Source organism: Pseudophryne corroboree, chromosome 3 (assembly GCF_028390025.1).
Source record: "Pseudophryne corroboree isolate aPseCor3 chromosome 3, aPseCor3.hap2, whole genome shotgun sequence".
Lineage (NCBI taxonomy): Eukaryota > Metazoa > Chordata > Amphibia > Anura > Myobatrachidae > Pseudophryne > Pseudophryne corroboree.
In genome coordinates this window covers 437585799-437603928 of record NC_086446.1, presented here as the reverse complement: position 1 = coordinate 437603928, position 18130 = coordinate 437585799, and the positions used below count along the sequence as shown (strand labels likewise).

Genomic DNA, 18130 nt, shown 5'->3' with positions numbered 1-18130 from the left:
ATCCAAAACTACATTAAGATCCCACGGAGCCACTGAGGGCACAACCGGGGGCTGTATATGTAGTACTCCTTTTACAAAAGTCTGGACTTCAGGAACTGAAGCCAATTCTTTCTGGAAGAAAATCGACAGGGCCGAAATTTGAACCTTAATGGACCCTAATTTGAGGCCCATAGACAATCCTGTTTGCAGGAAATGTAGGAATCGACCCAGTTGAAATTCCTCCGTCGGGGCCTTCCTGGCCTCACACCACGCAATATATTTTCTCCAAATGCGGTGATAATGTTGTGCAGTCACCTCCTTCCTGGCTTTTACCAGGGTAGGGATGACCTCTTCCGGAATGCCTTTTTCCCTTAGAATTCGGCGTTCAACCGCCATGCCGTCAAACGCAGCCGCGGTAAGTCTTGGAATAGACACGGTCCCTGCTGAAGCAGGTCCCGTCTTAGAGGTAGAGGCCACGGATCTTCCGTGAGCATCTCCTGAAGTTCCGGGTACCAAGTTCTTCTTGGCCAATCCGGAGCCACGAGTATCGTTCTTACTCCCCTTTGCCGTATAATTCTCAGTACTTTTGGTATGAGAGGCAGAGGAGGAAACACATACACTGACTGGAACACCCACGGTGTTACCAGAGCGTCCACAGCTATTGCCTGAGGGTCTCTTGACCTGGCGCAATACCTGTCCAGTTTTTTGTTGAGGCGGGACGCCATCATATCCACCTTTGGTTTTTCCCAACGGTTCATAATCATGTGGAAGACTTCTGGATGAAGTCCCCACTCTCCCGGTTGTAGATCGTGTCTGCTGAGGAAGTCCGCTTCCCAGTTGTCCACTCCCGGAATGAACACTGCTGACAGTGCTATCACATGAGCTTCCGCCCAGCGAAGAATCCTTGCAGCTTCTGCCATTGCCCTCCTGCTTCTTGTGCCGCCCTGTCTGTTTACGTGGGCGACTGCCGTGATGTTGTCCGACTGGATCAACACCGGCTGACCCTGAAGCAGGGGTTTTGCCAGGCTTAGAGCATTGTAAAATCGCTCTTAGCTCCAGTATATTTATGTGAAGAGACATCTCCAGGCTTGACCACACTCCCTGGAAGTTTCTTCCCTGTGTGACCGCTCCCCAGCCTCTCAGACTGGCATCCGTGGTCACCAGGACCCAGTCCTGTATGCCAAATCTGCGGCCCTCTAACAGATGAGCACTCTGCAACCACCACAGAAGAGACACCCTTGTCCGTGGAGACAAAGTTATCCGCTGATGCATCTGCAGATGCGATCCGGACCATTTGTCCAGCAGATCCCACTGAAAAGTTCGTGCGTGGAATCTGCCGAATGGAATCGCTTCGTAAGAAGCCACCATTTTTCCCAGGACTCTTGTGCATTGATGCACAGACACTTTTCCTGGTTTTAGGAGGTTCCTGACAAGTTCGGATAACTCCCTGGCTTTCTCCTCCGGAAGAAACACCTTTTTCTGAACCGTGTCCAGAATCATTCCCAGGAACAGCAGACGTGTCGTCGGGGTCAATTGAGATTTTGGAAAATTCAGAATCCACCCGTGCTGTTGCAGCACTACTTGGGTTAGTGCTACTACGTCCCCCAGCTGTTCTCTGGACCTTGCCCTTATCAGGAGATCGTCCAAGTAAGGGATAATTAATACGCCTTTTCTTCGCAGAAGAAACATCATTTCGGCCATTACCTTGGTAAAGACCCGAGGTGCCGTGGACAATCCAAACGGCAGCATCTGAAACTGATAATGACAGTTTTGCACCACGAACCTGAGGTACCCTTGATGTGAAGGGCAAATTGGGACATGCAGGTAAGCATCCTTGATGTCCAGGGACACCATAAAGTCCCCTTCTTCCAGATTCGCTATCACTGCTCTGAGTGACTCCATCTTGAACTTGAATTTTTGTATGTACAGGTTCAAAGATTTCAGATTTAGAATAGGTCTTACCGAGCCGTCCGGCTTCGGTACCACAAATAGTGTGGAATAATACCCCTTTCCCTGTTGTAGGAGGGGTACCTTGACTATCACCTGCTGAGAATACAGCTTGTGAATGGCTTCCAATACCGTCGCCCTGTCTGAGGGAGACGTTGGCAGAGCAGACTTTAGGAACCGGCGAGGGGGAGACTTCTCGAATTCCAACCTGTAACCCTGAGATACTACCTGCAGGATCCAGGGGTCCACCTGTGAGTGAGCCCACTGTGCGCTGAAATTCTTGAGTCGACCCCCCACCGCCCCTGAGTCCGCTTGTAAAGCCCCAACGTCATGCTGAGGGCTTTGCAGAAGCCGGGGAGGGCTTCTGCTCCTGGGAGGGAGCTGCTTGGTGCACTCTCTTACCCTTTCCTTTGCCTCGGGGCAGATATGACTGTCCTTTTGCCCGCTTGTTCTTATAGGAACGAAAGGACTGCGGCTGAAAAGACGGTGTCTTTTTCTGTTGGGAGGGGACCTGAGGTAAAAAGGTGGATTTCCCGGCTGTTGCCGTGGCCACCAAATCCGATAGACCGACCCCAAATAATTCCTCCCCTTTATACGGCAATACTTCCATATGCCGTTTGAAATCCGCATCACCTGACCACTGTCGCGTCCATAAACTTCTTCTGGCAGATATGGACATCGCACTTACTCTCGATGCCAGAGTGCAAATATCCCTCTGAGCATCTCGCATATAAAGAAAAGCATCCTTTAATTGCTCTATAGTCAATAAAATACTGTCCCTATCCAGGGTATCAATATTTTCAGTCAGGGAATCCGACCAAACCACCCCAGCACTGCACATCCATGCAGAGGCGATGGCTGGTCGCAGTATAACACCAGTATGGGTGTATATACTTTTCAGGGTAGTTTCCAGCCTCCTATCAGCTGGATCCTTGAGGGCGGCCGTTTCAGGAGACGGTAACGCCACTTGTTTTGATAAGCGTGTGAGTGCCTTATCCACCCTAGGGGGTGTTTCCCAGCGCGCCCTAACCACTGGCGGGAAAGGATATAATGCCAATAACTTCTTTGAAATTAGCAGTTTTCTATCGGGGTTAACCCACGCTTCATCACACACTTCATTCAATTCCTCTGATTCAGGAAAAACTACAGGTAGTTTTTTCAGACCCCACATAATACCCCTTTTTGTGGTACTTGCAGTATCAGAGATATGTAAAGCCTCCTTCATTGCCGTGATCATATAACGTGTGGCCCTACTGGAAAATACGTTTGTTTCTTCACCGTCGACACTAGATTCGGTGTCCGTGTCTGGGTCTGTGTCGACCGACTGAGGTAAAGGGCGTTTTACAGCCCCTGACGGTGTCTGAGACGCCTGGACAGGTACTAACTGGTTTGCCGGCCGTCTCATGTCGTCAACTGATTTTTGTAACGTGCTGACATTATCACGTAATTCCATAAACAAAGCCATCCATTCCGGTGTCGACTCCCTAGGGGGTGACATCACCATTACCGGCAATTGCTCCGCCTCCACACCAACATCGTCCTCATACATGTCGACACACACGTACCGACACACAGCAGACACACAGGGAATGCTCTTATCGAAGACAGGACCCCACTAGCCCTTTGGGGAGACAGAGGGAGAGTTTGCCAGCACACACCCAAGCGCTATAAATATATAGGAACAACCCTACAGAAGTGTTGTTTCCTTTATAGCAGCTTAATATATCAATATCGCCAAAAAAGTGCCCCCCCTCTCTGTTTTTACCCTGTTTCTGTAGTGCAGTGCAGGGGAGAGTCCTGGGAGCCTTCCTCGCAGCGGAGCTGTGCAGGAAAATGGCGCTGTGTGCTGAGGAGATAGGCCCCGCCCCCTATTTCGGCGGGCTCTTCTCCCGGTGTTTGTGAGACCTGGCAGGGGTTAAATACATCCATATAGCCCCAGGGGCTATATGTGATGTATTTTTAGCCAGAACAAGGTATTATCATTGCTGCCCAGGGCGCCCCCCCCCAGCGCCCTGCACCCTCAGTGACCGCTGGTGTGAAGTGTGCTGACAACAATGGCGCACAGCTGCAGTGCTGTGCGCTACCTCATGAAGACTGAAAAGTCTTCTGCCGCCGGTTTCTGGACCTCTTCACTTTTCGGCATCTGCAAGGGGGTCGGTGGCGCGGCTCCGGGACCGGACTCCATGGCTGGGCCTGTGTTCGATCCCTCTGGAGCTAATGGTGTCCAGTAGCCTAAGAAGCCAATCCATCCTGACGCAGGTGAGTTCACTTCTTCTCCCCTAAGTCCCTCGTTGCAGTGAGCCTGTTGCCAGCAGGACTCACTGAAAATAAAAAACCTAATAACTTTTTCTAAGCAGCTCTTTAGGAGAGCCACCTAGATTGCACCCTGCTCGGACGGGCACAAAAACCTAACTGAGGCTTGGAGGAGGGTCATAGGGGGAGGAGCCAGTGCACACCACCTAGTCCTAAAGCTTTTATTTTTGTGCCCTGTCTCCTGCGGAGCCGCTAATCCCCATGGTCCTGACGGAGTCCCAGCATCCACTAGGACGTCAGAGAAAAACACACTACTATTTGTGAAAAAAGCTAAAGTACATATGCACATTTAGGAGAGGATTGAACAACCTGAGTTACAGTATACATTTATTCAGTGGGGAAAAATAATGTAGACAAGGTTCATCTTAGCATCAAGCGCTACATCCTAATGATTTGCAGGTGCTCACAATAGATTTATATGTTGTGCTACTTTGAATTATCGGTAAATTATCAGTAAATTTCATAATAATTGTATTTAAATAGTTTGTTTTTGTCAGCCACAAGCATTGGTTGGGGCTATCATAAATATGTTGACAAACAGAAACACAACACTGTCCACCACAATATAACCTAGTGTTCACACTAGGCTGTTTTAGCACCCTGACCAATTTTAAAGTGGCAAAATTGGCCCTGCCCTAATCTAAGCGCCGTCCATACCCATGGACTGCAGTGTCCTGTGGGTGGAAAAGTTGTTCAAGATCACCGCTGAATGGCACTTATTCACATTGAGGGGAGAGTTTGGGGGAAGCCCAGCTCCTCCATAAGTGCTGGGCAAGCCCCTAAAAGTGACTAATTGGGAACGTGTCACAAGAAAACACCCCCTCGCCTGCCCGACACGTCCCCTTTTCAGGAATGCCTGTCCGCACCTACTCTGCCGGAAACACTATAACTGAACCTAACTATGACAGGTTAACACAATTCATTGAAACATTTTTAATGAATTTAAGAAACTTCTGGCCTAGGGGTGCCGTCAAAAAAACAAAATTATTACACTAGGGTGCAGCTGATTCTAAAAAGTCTAAACTGGAGAGAAAAAGCAGAACTGCAGGAAACAAACAAGGTTATTGCCATCATATTTTATTTATTTAAATACTTCGTAAGGATTCACCTGGAAAATGGCAAGGTCATTACTGTATGTCAGTTATGCTTTTTGTTAAATTTTATTTTAGGAAGTATTAGGCATAATTACTACATTTTCCCAGCCCTGATTTTTTATGAAATGTACATATGTAATTTGGTCCTGTAACAAACAAGAATAAGCCATTTCTAAAGGAGGATTCAACTTTTGCAAGTCTCTGCTTGTTTCCCTAATCCCTTGTAGAAAATAAAGGCTGACATATCGAACCCTGGGAACACAACAGAACGATCTAATGAAGAACAGAAAGTTCACTGTTCCATGCTTCATTAGCCCCAGGTCACATGCGATATCGCCCGGTTGCCCATGCAGCGTGGCCGACATCGCATGCAATCACAAGCCCCCACATATCGGGCATACACACTGAACGATATGTGGATCAGATTTGTCCAGAAACAGCATATCGGGCTGATATCGTCTCAGTGTGTACCCGGCTTAAGAGGGCAAGAGCTGATGAAGATGTATAAACACTGCATGACAAGAGTCCATGAAACAAGAAGAGGAGTGCCCCAGTGGAGGTGCATAGACAACAGGGGTCTAGGTACGTAAATACGCGATCTAGATCAAACATGCTTTATGCAGTTGCGTGGCAGCAAAATGGAAATACTTACAGTGTAACAGCAATACTCATGGACAACTATTCGGCTAGCAAAAGTCTCATTGTGAGCTTCAATGTGTAGAGTGCGTTCCCGTCTGTTTAAGGAATTTTTCTGTATAAAGTATACATAGTCTACTCCTGCAATCTATAAAACATGATAAAGAGGAGGTTAACAAAAAAAAAAATTTGCACCTGTCACACCACTGCAAGTGTCCCTATAGAGCAGGCATTGCCAACCACGATCCTCAAGGCACACCAACAGTGCAGGTTTTCGTGATATCCAGGCTTCAGCACAGGTGACTTAATTAGTAGCTCAGTTATTTTGATTTAACCATCTGTGCTGAAGCCTGGATATCACTAAAACCTGCACTGTTGGTGTGCCTTGAGGACCGTGGTTGGGATTGCCTGCTATAGAGTATCAGCTCTATGTTACCAGGAGAAGGAAAATGAAGTAGAGGAAGGAGCATTGCAAAAAGGCAAACAGTACACAAAACCCCAAACCAGAAGAAATTTTTTGTTTAAAAGGCAAAATATTACTCTGGGCACAGCCCAGGAGAGAGAGGGGAAGGGGTTGTCTGAAGGATTAAATAATGAATCTATTGTAAGAAAGTGATTATTGAATATTATGTGGAATGGTGGGCACGGAAATAATAAGAATTTACTTACCGATAATTCTATTTCTCATAGTCCGTAGTGGATGCTGGGGACTCCGTAAGGACCATGGGGAATAGCGGCTCCGCAGGAGACTGGGCACATCTAAAGAAAGCTTTAGGACTAACTGGTGTGCACTGGCTCCTCCCCCCATGACCCTCCTCCAAGCCTCAGTTAGGACACTGTGCCCGGACGAGCGTACACAATAAGGAAGGATTTTGAATCCCGGGTAAGACTCATACCAGCTACACCAATCACACCGTATAACCTGTGATCTGAACCCAGTTAACGGCATGATAACAGAGGAGCCTCTGAAAGATGGCTCACAACAATAATAACCCGATTTTTGTAACAATAACTATGTACAAGTATTGCAGACAATCCGCACTTGGGATGGGCGCCCAGCATCCACTACGGACTATGAGAAATAGAATTATCGGTAAGTAAATTCTTATTTTCTCTAACGTCCTAAGTGGATGCTGGGGACTCCGTAAGGACCATGGGGATTATACCAAAGCTCCCAAACGGGCGGGAGAGTGCGGATGACTCTGCAGCACCAAATGAGAGAACTCCAGGTCCTCCTCAGCCAGGATATTAATTTTGTAGAATTTTACAAACGTATTTGCTCCTGACCAAGTAGCTGCTCGGCAAAGTTGTAAAGCCGAGACCCCTCGGGCAGCCGCCCAAGATGAGCCCACCTTCCTTGTGGAGTGGGCATTTACAGATTTTTGGTTGTGGCAGGCCTGCCACAGAATGTGCAAGCTGAATTGTACTACAAATCCAACGAGCAATAGTCTGCTTAGAAGCAGGAGCACCCAGCTTGTTGGGTGCACACAGGATAAACAGCGAGTCAGATTTCCTGACTCCAGCCGTCCTGGAAACATATATTTTTAGGGCACTGACAACGTCTAGCAACTTGGAGGCCTCCAAGTCCCTAGTAGCCGCAGGCACCACCAATAGGTTGGTTCAGGTGAGACGCTGAAACCACCTTGGGGAGAAACTGAGGACGAGTCCTCAATTCCGCCCTGTCCGAATGGAACATCAGATAAGGGCTTTTTCAGGATAAAGCCGCCAATTCTGAACACGCGCCTGGCCCAGGCCAGGGCCAACAGCATGACCACTTTCCATGTGAGATATTTTAACTCCACAGATTTAAGTGGTTCAAACCAATGTGACTTTTGGAACCCAAAACTACATTGAGATCCCAAAGTGCCACTGGAGGCACAAAAGGAGGCTGTATATGCAGTACCCCTTTTACAAACGTCTGAACTTCAGGGACTGAAGCTAGTTCTTTTTGGAAGAAAATTGACAGGGCCGCAAATTTGAACCTTAATGGACCCCAATTTCAGGCCCATAGACACTCCTGTTTGCAGGAAATGTAGGAATCGACCCAGTTGAATTTCCTCCGTCGGGCCTTACTGGCCTCGCACCACGCAACATATTTTCGCCAATTGCGGTGATAATGTTTTTGCGGTTACATCCTTCCTGGCTTTGATCAGGATAGGGATGACTTCATCCGGAAAGCCTTTTTTTTTTTTTTTTTCCTTCAGGATCCGGCGTTCAACCGCCATGCCGTCAAACGCAGCCGCGGTAAGTCTTGGAACAGACAGGGTCCTTGCTGGAGCAGGTCCCTTCTTAGAGGTAGAGGCCACGGATCCTCCGTGAACATCTCTTGAAGTTCCGGTTACCAAGTCCTTCTTGGCCAATCCGGAGCCACGAATATAGTGCTTTCTCCTCTCCATCTTATCAATCTCAGTACCTTGGGTATGAGAGGCAGAGGAGGGAACACATACACTGACTGGTACACCCACGGTGTTACCAGAGCGTCTACAACTATTGCCTGAGGGTCTCTTGACCTGGCGCAATACCGGTCGAGTTTTTTAATCATGTGGACGACTTCTGGGTGAAGTCCCCACTCTCCCGGGTGGAGGTCGTGCTGAGGAAGTCTGCTTCCCAGTTGTCCACTCCCGGAATGAATACTGTTGACAGTGCTATCACATGATTTTCCGCCCAGCGAAGAATCCCTGCAGCTTCTGCCATTGCCCTCCTGCTTCTTGTGCCACCCTGTCTGTTTACGTGGGTGACTGCCATGATGTTGTCCGACTGGATCAACACCGGCTGACCTTGAAGCAGAGGTCTTGCTAAGCTTAGAGCATTGTAATTGGCCCTTAGCTTCAGGATATTTATGTGAAGTGATGTATCCAGGCTTGACCCTAAGCCCTGGATATTCCTTCCCTGTGTGACTGCTCCCCAGCCTCGCAGGCTGGCATCCGTGGTCACCAGGACCCAGTCCTGAATGCCGAATCTGCGGCCCTCTAGAAGATGAGCACTCTGCAACCACCACATGATGGATACCCTTGTCCTTGGTGACAGGGTTATCCGCTGATGCATCTGAAAATGCGACCCGGACCATTTGTCCAGTAGGTTCCACTGGAAAGTTCTTGCGTGGAATCTAACGAATGGGATTGCTTCGTAGGAAGCCACCATTTTTACCCAGAACCCTTGTGCATTGATGCACTGAGACTTGGTTCGGTTTTAGGAGGTTCCTGACTAGCTCGGATAACTCCCTGGTTTTCTCTTCCGGGAGAAACATTTTTTTTTTTTTTTTTTTTTTTTTTTTTGACTGTGTCCAGGAACATTCCTAGGAAACAGAAGACAAGTCGTCGGAACCAGCTGCGATTTTGGAATATTGAGAATCCAATCGTGCTGCCGCAACACTACCTGAGATAGTGCTACACCGACTTCCAACTGTTCCCTGGATCTTACCCTTATCAGGGAATCGTCCAAGTAAGGGATAACTAAAATTCCCTTCCTTCGAAGGGATATCATTTCGGCCATTACCTTGGTAAAGACCCGGGGTGCCGTGGACCATCCCTACGGCAGCGTCTGAACTGATAGTGACAGTTCTGTACCATAACCTGAGGTACCCTTGGTGAGAAGGGTAAACTTTGACATGAAGGTAAGCATCCTTGATGTCCCAAGACATCATGTAGTCCCCTTCTTCCAGGTTCGCAATCACTGCTCTGAGTGACTCAATCTTGAATTTGAACCTCTGTATGTAAGTGTTCAAAGATTTTAGATTTATAATCGGTTTCACCGGGCCGTCTGGCTTCGGTACCACAATAGTGTGGAATAATACCCCGTTCCCTGTTGCAGGAGGGGTACCTTGATTATCACCTGCTGGGTGAATGGCTTCCAAAACTGCCTCCCTGTCAGAGGGAGACGTCGGTAAAGCCGACTTTTGGAAACGGCGAGGGGGAGACGTCTCGAATTTCAATATGTACCCTTGAGATATTACCTGAAGGATCCAGGGGTCTACTTGCGAGTGAGCCCACTGCGCACTGAAATTCATTGAGAACGGGCCCCCACCGTGCCTGAGTTTGTAAGGCCCTAGCGTCATACTGAGGGCTTTTGCAGAGGCGGGAAAGGATTTCTGTTCCTGGAAACTGGGTAATCTCTTCAGCCTTTTTCCTCTCCCTCTGTCACGAGCAGAAAAGAGGAACCTTTTGTCCGCTTGCCAACAAAGGACTGCGCCTGATAATACGGCGTCTTATTTTGAGAGGCGACCTGGGGTACAAACGTGGATTTCCCAGTTGTTGCCGTGGCCACCAGGTCTAAAAGACCGACCCCAAATGTCCCCTTTTAAAGGCAATACTTCCAAATGCCGTTTGGAATCCGCATCACCTGACCATTTTACTGGTAGAATTGGACAACGCACTTATACTTGATGCCAGTCGGCAAATATTCCGCTGTGCATCATGCATATATAGAAATGCATCTTTTAAATGCTCTATAGGCAATAATATACTATCCTTATCTAGGATATCAATATTTCCAGTCAGGGAATCCGACCATGCCAACCCAGCACTGCACCTCCAGGCTGAGGCGATTGCTGGTCGCAGTATAACACCAGTATGTGTGTGAATACATTTTTGGATACCCTCCTGCTTTCTATCAGCAGGATCCTTAAGGGCGGCCATCTCATGAGAAGGTAGAGCCCTTGTTCTTACAAGCGTGTGAGCGCCTTATCCCCCCTAGGGGGTGTTTCCCAACGCACCCTAACCTCTGGCGGGAAAGGGTATACAGCCAATACTTTTTAAGAAATGATCAATTGTTATCGGGGGGAAACCCACGTATCATCACACACCTCATTTTATTTTTCAGATTCAGGAAAACTACAGGTAGTTTTTCCCTCACCGAACATAATACCCCTTTTTGGTGGTACTCGTAATATCAGAAATGTATAAAACATTTTCCATTGTCTCAATCATGTAACGTGTGGCCCTACTGGAAATCACGATTGTCTCTTCACCGTCGACACAGGAGTCAGTATCCGTGTCGGCGTCTGTATCTGCCATCTGAGGTAACGGGCGCTTTAGAGCCCCTGACGGCCTATGAGACGTCTGGACAGGCACAAGCTGAATAGCCGGCTGTCTCATGTCAACCACTGTTTTTTTATACAGAGCTGACACTGTCACGTAATTTTCAACAGTACATCCACTCAGGTGTCGACCCCCTAGGTGGTGACATCACTGTTACAGACACTCTGCTCCGTCTCCACATCATTTTTCTCCTCATACATGTCGACACAAACGTACCGACACACAGCACACACACAGGGAATGCTCTGATAGAGGACAGGACCCCACTAGCCCTTTGGGGAGACAGAGGGAGAGTATGCCAGCACACACCAGAGCGCTATATGTATATATAAATATATATATATATATATATATATATATATATATATATATATACATACATACACACAGGGATAACCTTATATAAGTGTTTTTCCCCTTATAGCTGCTGTATGTTTTAATACTGCGCCTAATTAGTGCCCCCCTCTCTTTTTTTTAACCCTTTCTGTAGTGCAGGGAAGAGCCAGGGAGCTTCGCTCCAACTGAGCTGTGAGGGAAAATGGCGCCAGTGTGCTGAGGAGATAGGCTCCGCCCCCTTTTCGGCGGCCTTATCACCCGTTTTTCTGTATATTCTGGCAGGGGTTAAATGCATCCATATAGCCCAGGAGCTATATGTGATGCATTTTTTGCCATGTAAGGTATTTTTATCGTGTTTTATTGCGTCTCAGGGCGCCCCCCCCAGCGCCCTGCACCCTCAGTGACCGGAGTATGAAGTGTGCTGAGAGCAATGGCGCACAGCTGCAGTGCTGTGCGCTACCTTATTGAAGACAGGAACGTCTTCTGCCGCCGATTTTTCCGGACCTCTTCGCTCTTCTGGCTCTGTAAGGGGGCCGGCGGCGCGGCTCCGGGACCCATCCAGGCTGAACCTGTGATCGTCCCTCTGGAGCTAATGTCCAGTAGCCAAGAAGCCCAATCCACTCTGCACGCAGGTGAGTTCGCTTCTTCTCCCCTTAGTCCCTCGATGCAGTGAGCCTGTTGCCAGCAGGTCTCACTGAAAATAACAAACCTAAACTAAAACTTTCACTAAGAAGCTCAGGAGAGCCCTTAGTGTGCACCCTTCTCGTCGGGCACAGAAATCTAACTGAGGCTTGGAGGAGGGTCATGGGGGGAGGAGCCAGTGCACACCAGTTAGTCCTAAAGCTTTCTTTAGATGTGCCCAGTCTCCTGCGGAGCCGCTATTCCCCATGGTCCTTACGGAGTCCCCAGCATCCACTTAGGACGTTAGAGAAATAAATATTATAGGAATACCGCAATACATAGATATATCTATCTTTTTTTCACATTTTAATTTATAGATAATGCTCATCAAGGGAGAGAAATTGCATATACCATTGGTTTTCATTTTTAATAATGTTTCTCAGTGTGCAAAATTAGACAGCAGTAATCTTTAAATCATTGTCAGAAAAAAAAAAGTTGTAACATCCCTCTGCAATAAATAGCTCTGATCTGGGAAGCCAATCGATACATCAGGGTTGGCTTAATATTTGTATTAGGTATTCTGCAGTACAAGTCTCACCCACTGCTCGTCACTGATGTCATTCTCATGCCCACAGTGAAAATATGTCAGATTTGTATGCTTACCAAGCAACCAATACCACTTTACCCACAAATACACCAGCCAAGAAAGAGCGCATTTTTATCTGATCATTTTCATCTTTCTTCTCATTTGTGCCACTTTTTCTTATTGTACAATTCCTTTTAGGTCTACAGATTTAAATAATTCACACTACAAATCGCACATAAAAACAAGAACAAGTACTGACAAAGGTGGTGCAATCAGCACAAGCTGTAATTTAAATTTTACGGGTTTGTGGCATGTGTACACCTGTTGTAAATCCACTTGCCCATAGAAGAATCAATAGGTCAGTGAATGGCACAAGGGAGCACAAAAATGTATTTCCTTTTACAGACAGCAAGATGGTGAAGCCAGAAGTCTGTTATCCCAAAAAGGAATGCTTTATTTGCATATTCTCTTTAGATTACTTCCCAGTTCATTTCATTACAAAAGTGAGGTTGTGTCTCAAACACGTACGGAGCACAAAGTATTTCCTGTACTGACAAGTCTTACATATTAAATAGTGCGTCTATGGTGAAAATCCTGTCTCCGCTCTAATCTATGTCACACACTAAAGACTCCGTGGGCAAAGCCATGCCTCCAAGTGCTGCCATGTAAAGGGCAACACCAAGAAGTCTGATCTCCTAAACTGGAGGGATGGTATCGCATATTTTCCACAGGAAGTGAAGTAAACATTTAAAATGTTGGCCGCATGTATAAATGCAAGTCTATAGAAAGACCTACTGTACTTATTCTACAGTCAAACCTTTGCTTCAAACACTTAGGGGGGTGCATTAATATTTGAATTCCCCCCAAATTGATGGGAGATATAGGGTGGCACTATTCAAATGGACCCCTTTATCGCCCCTATCGTGCCCAGTACAGCCGGGTTTAGGCACGCAAAGCACCTAAACACGGCTAAACTAATGATCCATGTGTTCTCTTTACACGCATTTCAGGTCGCTACCTCCGGGGGGGTAGCGAGCTGAAATTAACTTCCTGGGTCCGTCGGCAGTAACCTTAGAATACCGCTGGCGGGCAAGGTCGTGGTGGTGGGGGGGGGGGGGGGGGGGGGGGGTGGATAACATTTGTATCCGGCCCTTTACGGTGCACTCTTCTAAACCTCAGCCCAGGAATTTAATTTGAAGTACAAACTGTGTGCATGGAAGGAGAAGACCTGAGGATACAGGCCTAGAATGCCACAACAGACAATGGTTAGGGAGGAGAGCGGTACTGCAAGTGAAAGGCAGGCAGACAAATGGAGATTTTAATACTTGTTAATGAGTTCAGTGGCTGAACAGATCTAGCTCACTGTAATAAAGACAACCTAGTAATAGACAGAGCAAACATCAGAGTGACCATGCTTTACTATGTTTGTATCGACATTCGCTGTTGGCACATATAAATATATACACACATTATTTTATTATATCTCTCTCTATATATATATATATATATATATATATATATATATATATACACACACACACACACACACACACATATATATATATATATATATACACATACATACATACACATACACACAGGTTGAGTATCCCATATCCAAATATTCCGAAATACGGACTTTTTTGAGTGAGATAGTGAAACCTTTGTTTTTTGATGGCTCAATGTACACAAACTTTGTTTAATACACAAAGTTATAAAAAATATTGTATTAAATGACCTTCAGGCTGTGTGTATAAGGTGTATATGAAACATAAATGCAGTCTGTGCTTAGATTTAGGTCCCATCACCATGATATCTCATTATGGTATGCAATTATTCCAAAATACGGAAAAATCCCATATCCAAAATACCTCTGGTCCCAAGCATTTTGGATAAGGGATACTCAACCTGTATAATATATATTTATATATATATATATATATATATATATATATATATATATATATATATATATATATATTTATTCCAAGCACGCTGTATGGAACGTATTTACGGTGATTCTTCCAAGGAAGCCCACATGGGTATGTAGTATACTGGAGACTGTTAATATCTGGGGACCTGTAACGGATAACCCCTCACCAGACAGTCACCCAAACTAGAGGCCAAAGGCCAATTAGTAAAACATATTAGTTTAATATCACAGATTTGAACAGATAGGTATTAAAAATAGTTCATTGTACAATATTTGCATATAAAATAAGAATTTACTCACCGGTAATTCTATTTCTCGTAGTCCGTAGTGGATGCTGGGACTCCGTAAGGACCATGGGGAATAGCGGCTCCGCAGGAGACTGGGCACAACTAAAACAAAGCTTTAGACTACTGGTGTGCACTGGCTCCTCCCACTATGACCCTCCTCCAGACTTCAGTTAGGATACTGTGCCCGGAAGAGCTGACACAATAAGGAAGGATTTTGAATCCCGGGTAAGACTCTTACCAGCCACACCAATCACACCGTATAACTCGTGATACAATACCCAGTTAACAGTATGATAACAACTGAGCCTCTCAACAGATGGCTCAACAATAACCCTTTAGTTAAAACAATAACTATTTACAAGTAATGCAGACAATCCGCACTTGGGATGGGCGCCCAGCATCCACGAGAAATAGAATTACCGGTGAGTAAATTCTTATTTTCTCTGACGTCCTAAGTGGATGCTGGGACTCCGTAAGGACCATAGGGATTATACCAAAGCTCCCAAACGGGCGGGAGAGTGCGGATGACTCTGCAGCACCGAATGGGCAAACTCTAGGTCCTCCTCAGCCAGGGTGTCAAACTTATAGAATTTTGCAAACGTGTTTTACCCCGGCCAAGTAGCTGCTCGGCAAAGTTGAAGAGCCGAGACCCCTCGGGCAGCCGCCCAAGAAGAGCCCACCTTCCTCGTGGAATGGGCTTTTACTGATTTAGGATGCGGCAGTCCAGCCGCAGAATGTGCAAGCTGAATCGTACTACAGATCCAGCGAGCAATAGTCTGCTTTGAAGCAGGTGCACCCAACTTGTTGGGGGCATACAGGATAAATAGCGAGTCAGTCTTTCTGACTCCAGCTGTCCTGGAAACATAAATTTTCAGGGCCCTGACTACATCCAACGACTTGGAAGCCTCCAAGTCTTTAGTAGCCGCAGGCACCACGATAGGTTGGTTCAGATGAAAGGCTGATACCACCTTAGGGAGAAATTGGGGACGAGTCCTCAATTCTGCCCTATCCATATGGAAAATCAGATAAGGGCTTTTACATGCCAAAGCCGCCAATTCTGATACACGCCTGGCCGAAGCCAAGGCCAACAACATGACCACTTTCCACGTGAGATATTTCAATTCCACGGTCTTAAGTGGCTCAAACCAATGTGACTTTAGGAAATCCAACACCACGTTGAGATCCCAAGGTGCCACTGGAGGCACAAAATGGGGCTGAATATGCAGCACTCCCTTAACAAAAGTTTGAACTTCAGGTAGTGAAGCCAGTTCTCTCTGGAAGAAAATCGATAGAGCCGAAATCTGGACCTTAATGGAACCCAATTTTAGGCCCATAGTCACCCCTGACTGTAGAAAGTGCAGGAAACGGCCCAGCTGAAATTCTTCCGTTGGGGCCTTCCTGGCCTCACACCAAGCAACATATTTTCGCCATATGCGGTGATAATGGTTTGCCGTTACTTCTTTCCTAGCTTTAATCAGCGTAGGAATGACTTCCTCCGGAATGCCCTTTTCCTTCAGGATCCGGTGTTCAACCGCCATGCCGTCAAACGCAGCCGCGGTAAGTCTTGGAACAGACAGGGCCCCTGCTGCAGCAGGTCCTGTCTGAGCGGCAGAGGCCATGGGTCCTCTGAGATCATTTCTTGAAGTTCCGGGTACCAAGCTCTTCTTGGCCAATCCGGAACAATGAGTATAGTTCTTACTCCTCTTCTCCTTATTATCCTCAGTACCTTTGGTATGAGAGGAAGAGGAGGGAACACATAAACCGACCGGTACACCCACGGTGTCACTAGAGCGTCCACAGCCATCGCCTGCGGGTCTCTTGACCTGGCGCAATACTTTTCTAGCTTTTTGTATAGGCGGGACGCCATCATGTCCACCTGTGGCCTTTCCCAACGGTTTACAATCAGTTGGAAGACTTCTGGATGAAGTCCCCACTCTCCCGGGTGGAGGTCGTGCCTGCTGAGGAAGTCTGCTTCCCAGTTGTCCACTCCCGGAATGAACACTGCTGACAGTGCTAACATGTGATTTTCCGCCCATCGGAGAATCCTTGTGGCTTATGCCATCGCCGTCCTGCTTCTCGTGCCGCCCTGTCGGTTTACATGGGCGACCGCCGTGATGTTGTCTGACTGGATCAGTACCGGCTGGTTTTGAAGCAGGGGTTTTTCCCCGACTTAGGGCATTGTAAATGGCCCTCAGTTCCAGAATATTTATGTGCAGGGAAGTCTCCTGACTTGACCATAGTCCTTGGAAGTTTCTTCCCTGTGTGACTGCCCACCAGCCTCGAAGGCTGGCATCCGTGGTCACCAGGACCCAGTCCTGTATGCCGAATCTGCGGCCCTCTTGAAGATGAGCACTCTGCAGCCACCACAGCAGAGACACCCTGGTCCTTGGAGACAGGGTTATCAGCCGATGCATCTGAAGATGCGATCCGGACCACTTGTCCAACAGGTCCCACTGAAAAGTTCTTGCATGGAACCTGCCGAATGGAATTGCTTCGTAGGAAGCTACCATCTTTCCCAGGATCCGCGTGCAGTGATGCACCGACACCCGTTTTGGTTTTAGGAGGCCTCTGACTAGAGATGACAGCTCCTTGGCCTTCTCCTCCGGGAGAAACACTTTTTTCTGTTCTGTGTCCAGAACCATCCCCAGGAACAGTAGACGTGTCGTAGGGACCAGCTGTGACTTTGGAATATTTAGAATCCAGCCGTGCTGTTGTAGCACCTCCCGAGATAGTGCTACCCCGACCAACAACTGCTCCCTGGACCTCGCCTTTATCAGGAGATCGTCCAAGTACGGGATAATTAAAACTCCCTTCTTTCGAAGGAGTATCATCATTTCGGCCATTACCTTGGTAAAGACCCTCGGAGTCGTCGATAGACCGAACGGCAACGTCTGGAATTGGTAATGACAATCCTGTACCACAAATCTGAGGTACTCCTGGTGAGGATGGTAAATGGGGACATGCAGGTAAGCATCCTTGATGTCCAGTGATACCATGTAATCCCCCTCGTCCAGGCTTGCAATAACCGCCCTGAGCGATTCCATCTTGAACTTATATAAAAAAATTCATGTGTTCAAGGATTTCAAATTTAAAATGGGTCTCACCGAACCGTCCGGTTTCGGCACCACAAACATTGTGGAATAGTAACCCCTTCCTTGTTGAAGTAGGGGCACCTTTACTATCACTTGTTGTGAATACAGCTTTTGAATTGCCTGTAACACTGCCTCCCTGCCTGAGGGAGTGGTTGGCAAGGCAGATTTGAGGAAACGGCGGGGGAGAGACGTCTCGAATTCCAGTTTGTACCCCTGAGATACTACTTGAAGGATCCAGGGATCCACCCGTGAGCGAGCCCACTGATTGCT

General features: G+C 47.1%; 1 protein-coding gene across 3 annotated transcripts in view; it reads right to left on the bottom strand.

Annotated features, from left to right (window-relative positions):
* SEC14L1 (SEC14 like lipid binding 1) overlaps positions 1–18130 on the bottom strand; it is a 202778-nt gene that overhangs the window by 53448 nt on the left and 131200 nt on the right. For all 3 annotated transcript variants that reach the window (XM_063960441.1, XM_063960443.1, XM_063960442.1), the window contains one exon: positions 5986–6117. In XM_063960441.1, coding sequence (XP_063816511.1) covers positions 5986–6117 — 132 coding nt within the window. The remainder of the gene's footprint in view (positions 1–5985; positions 6118–18130) is intronic.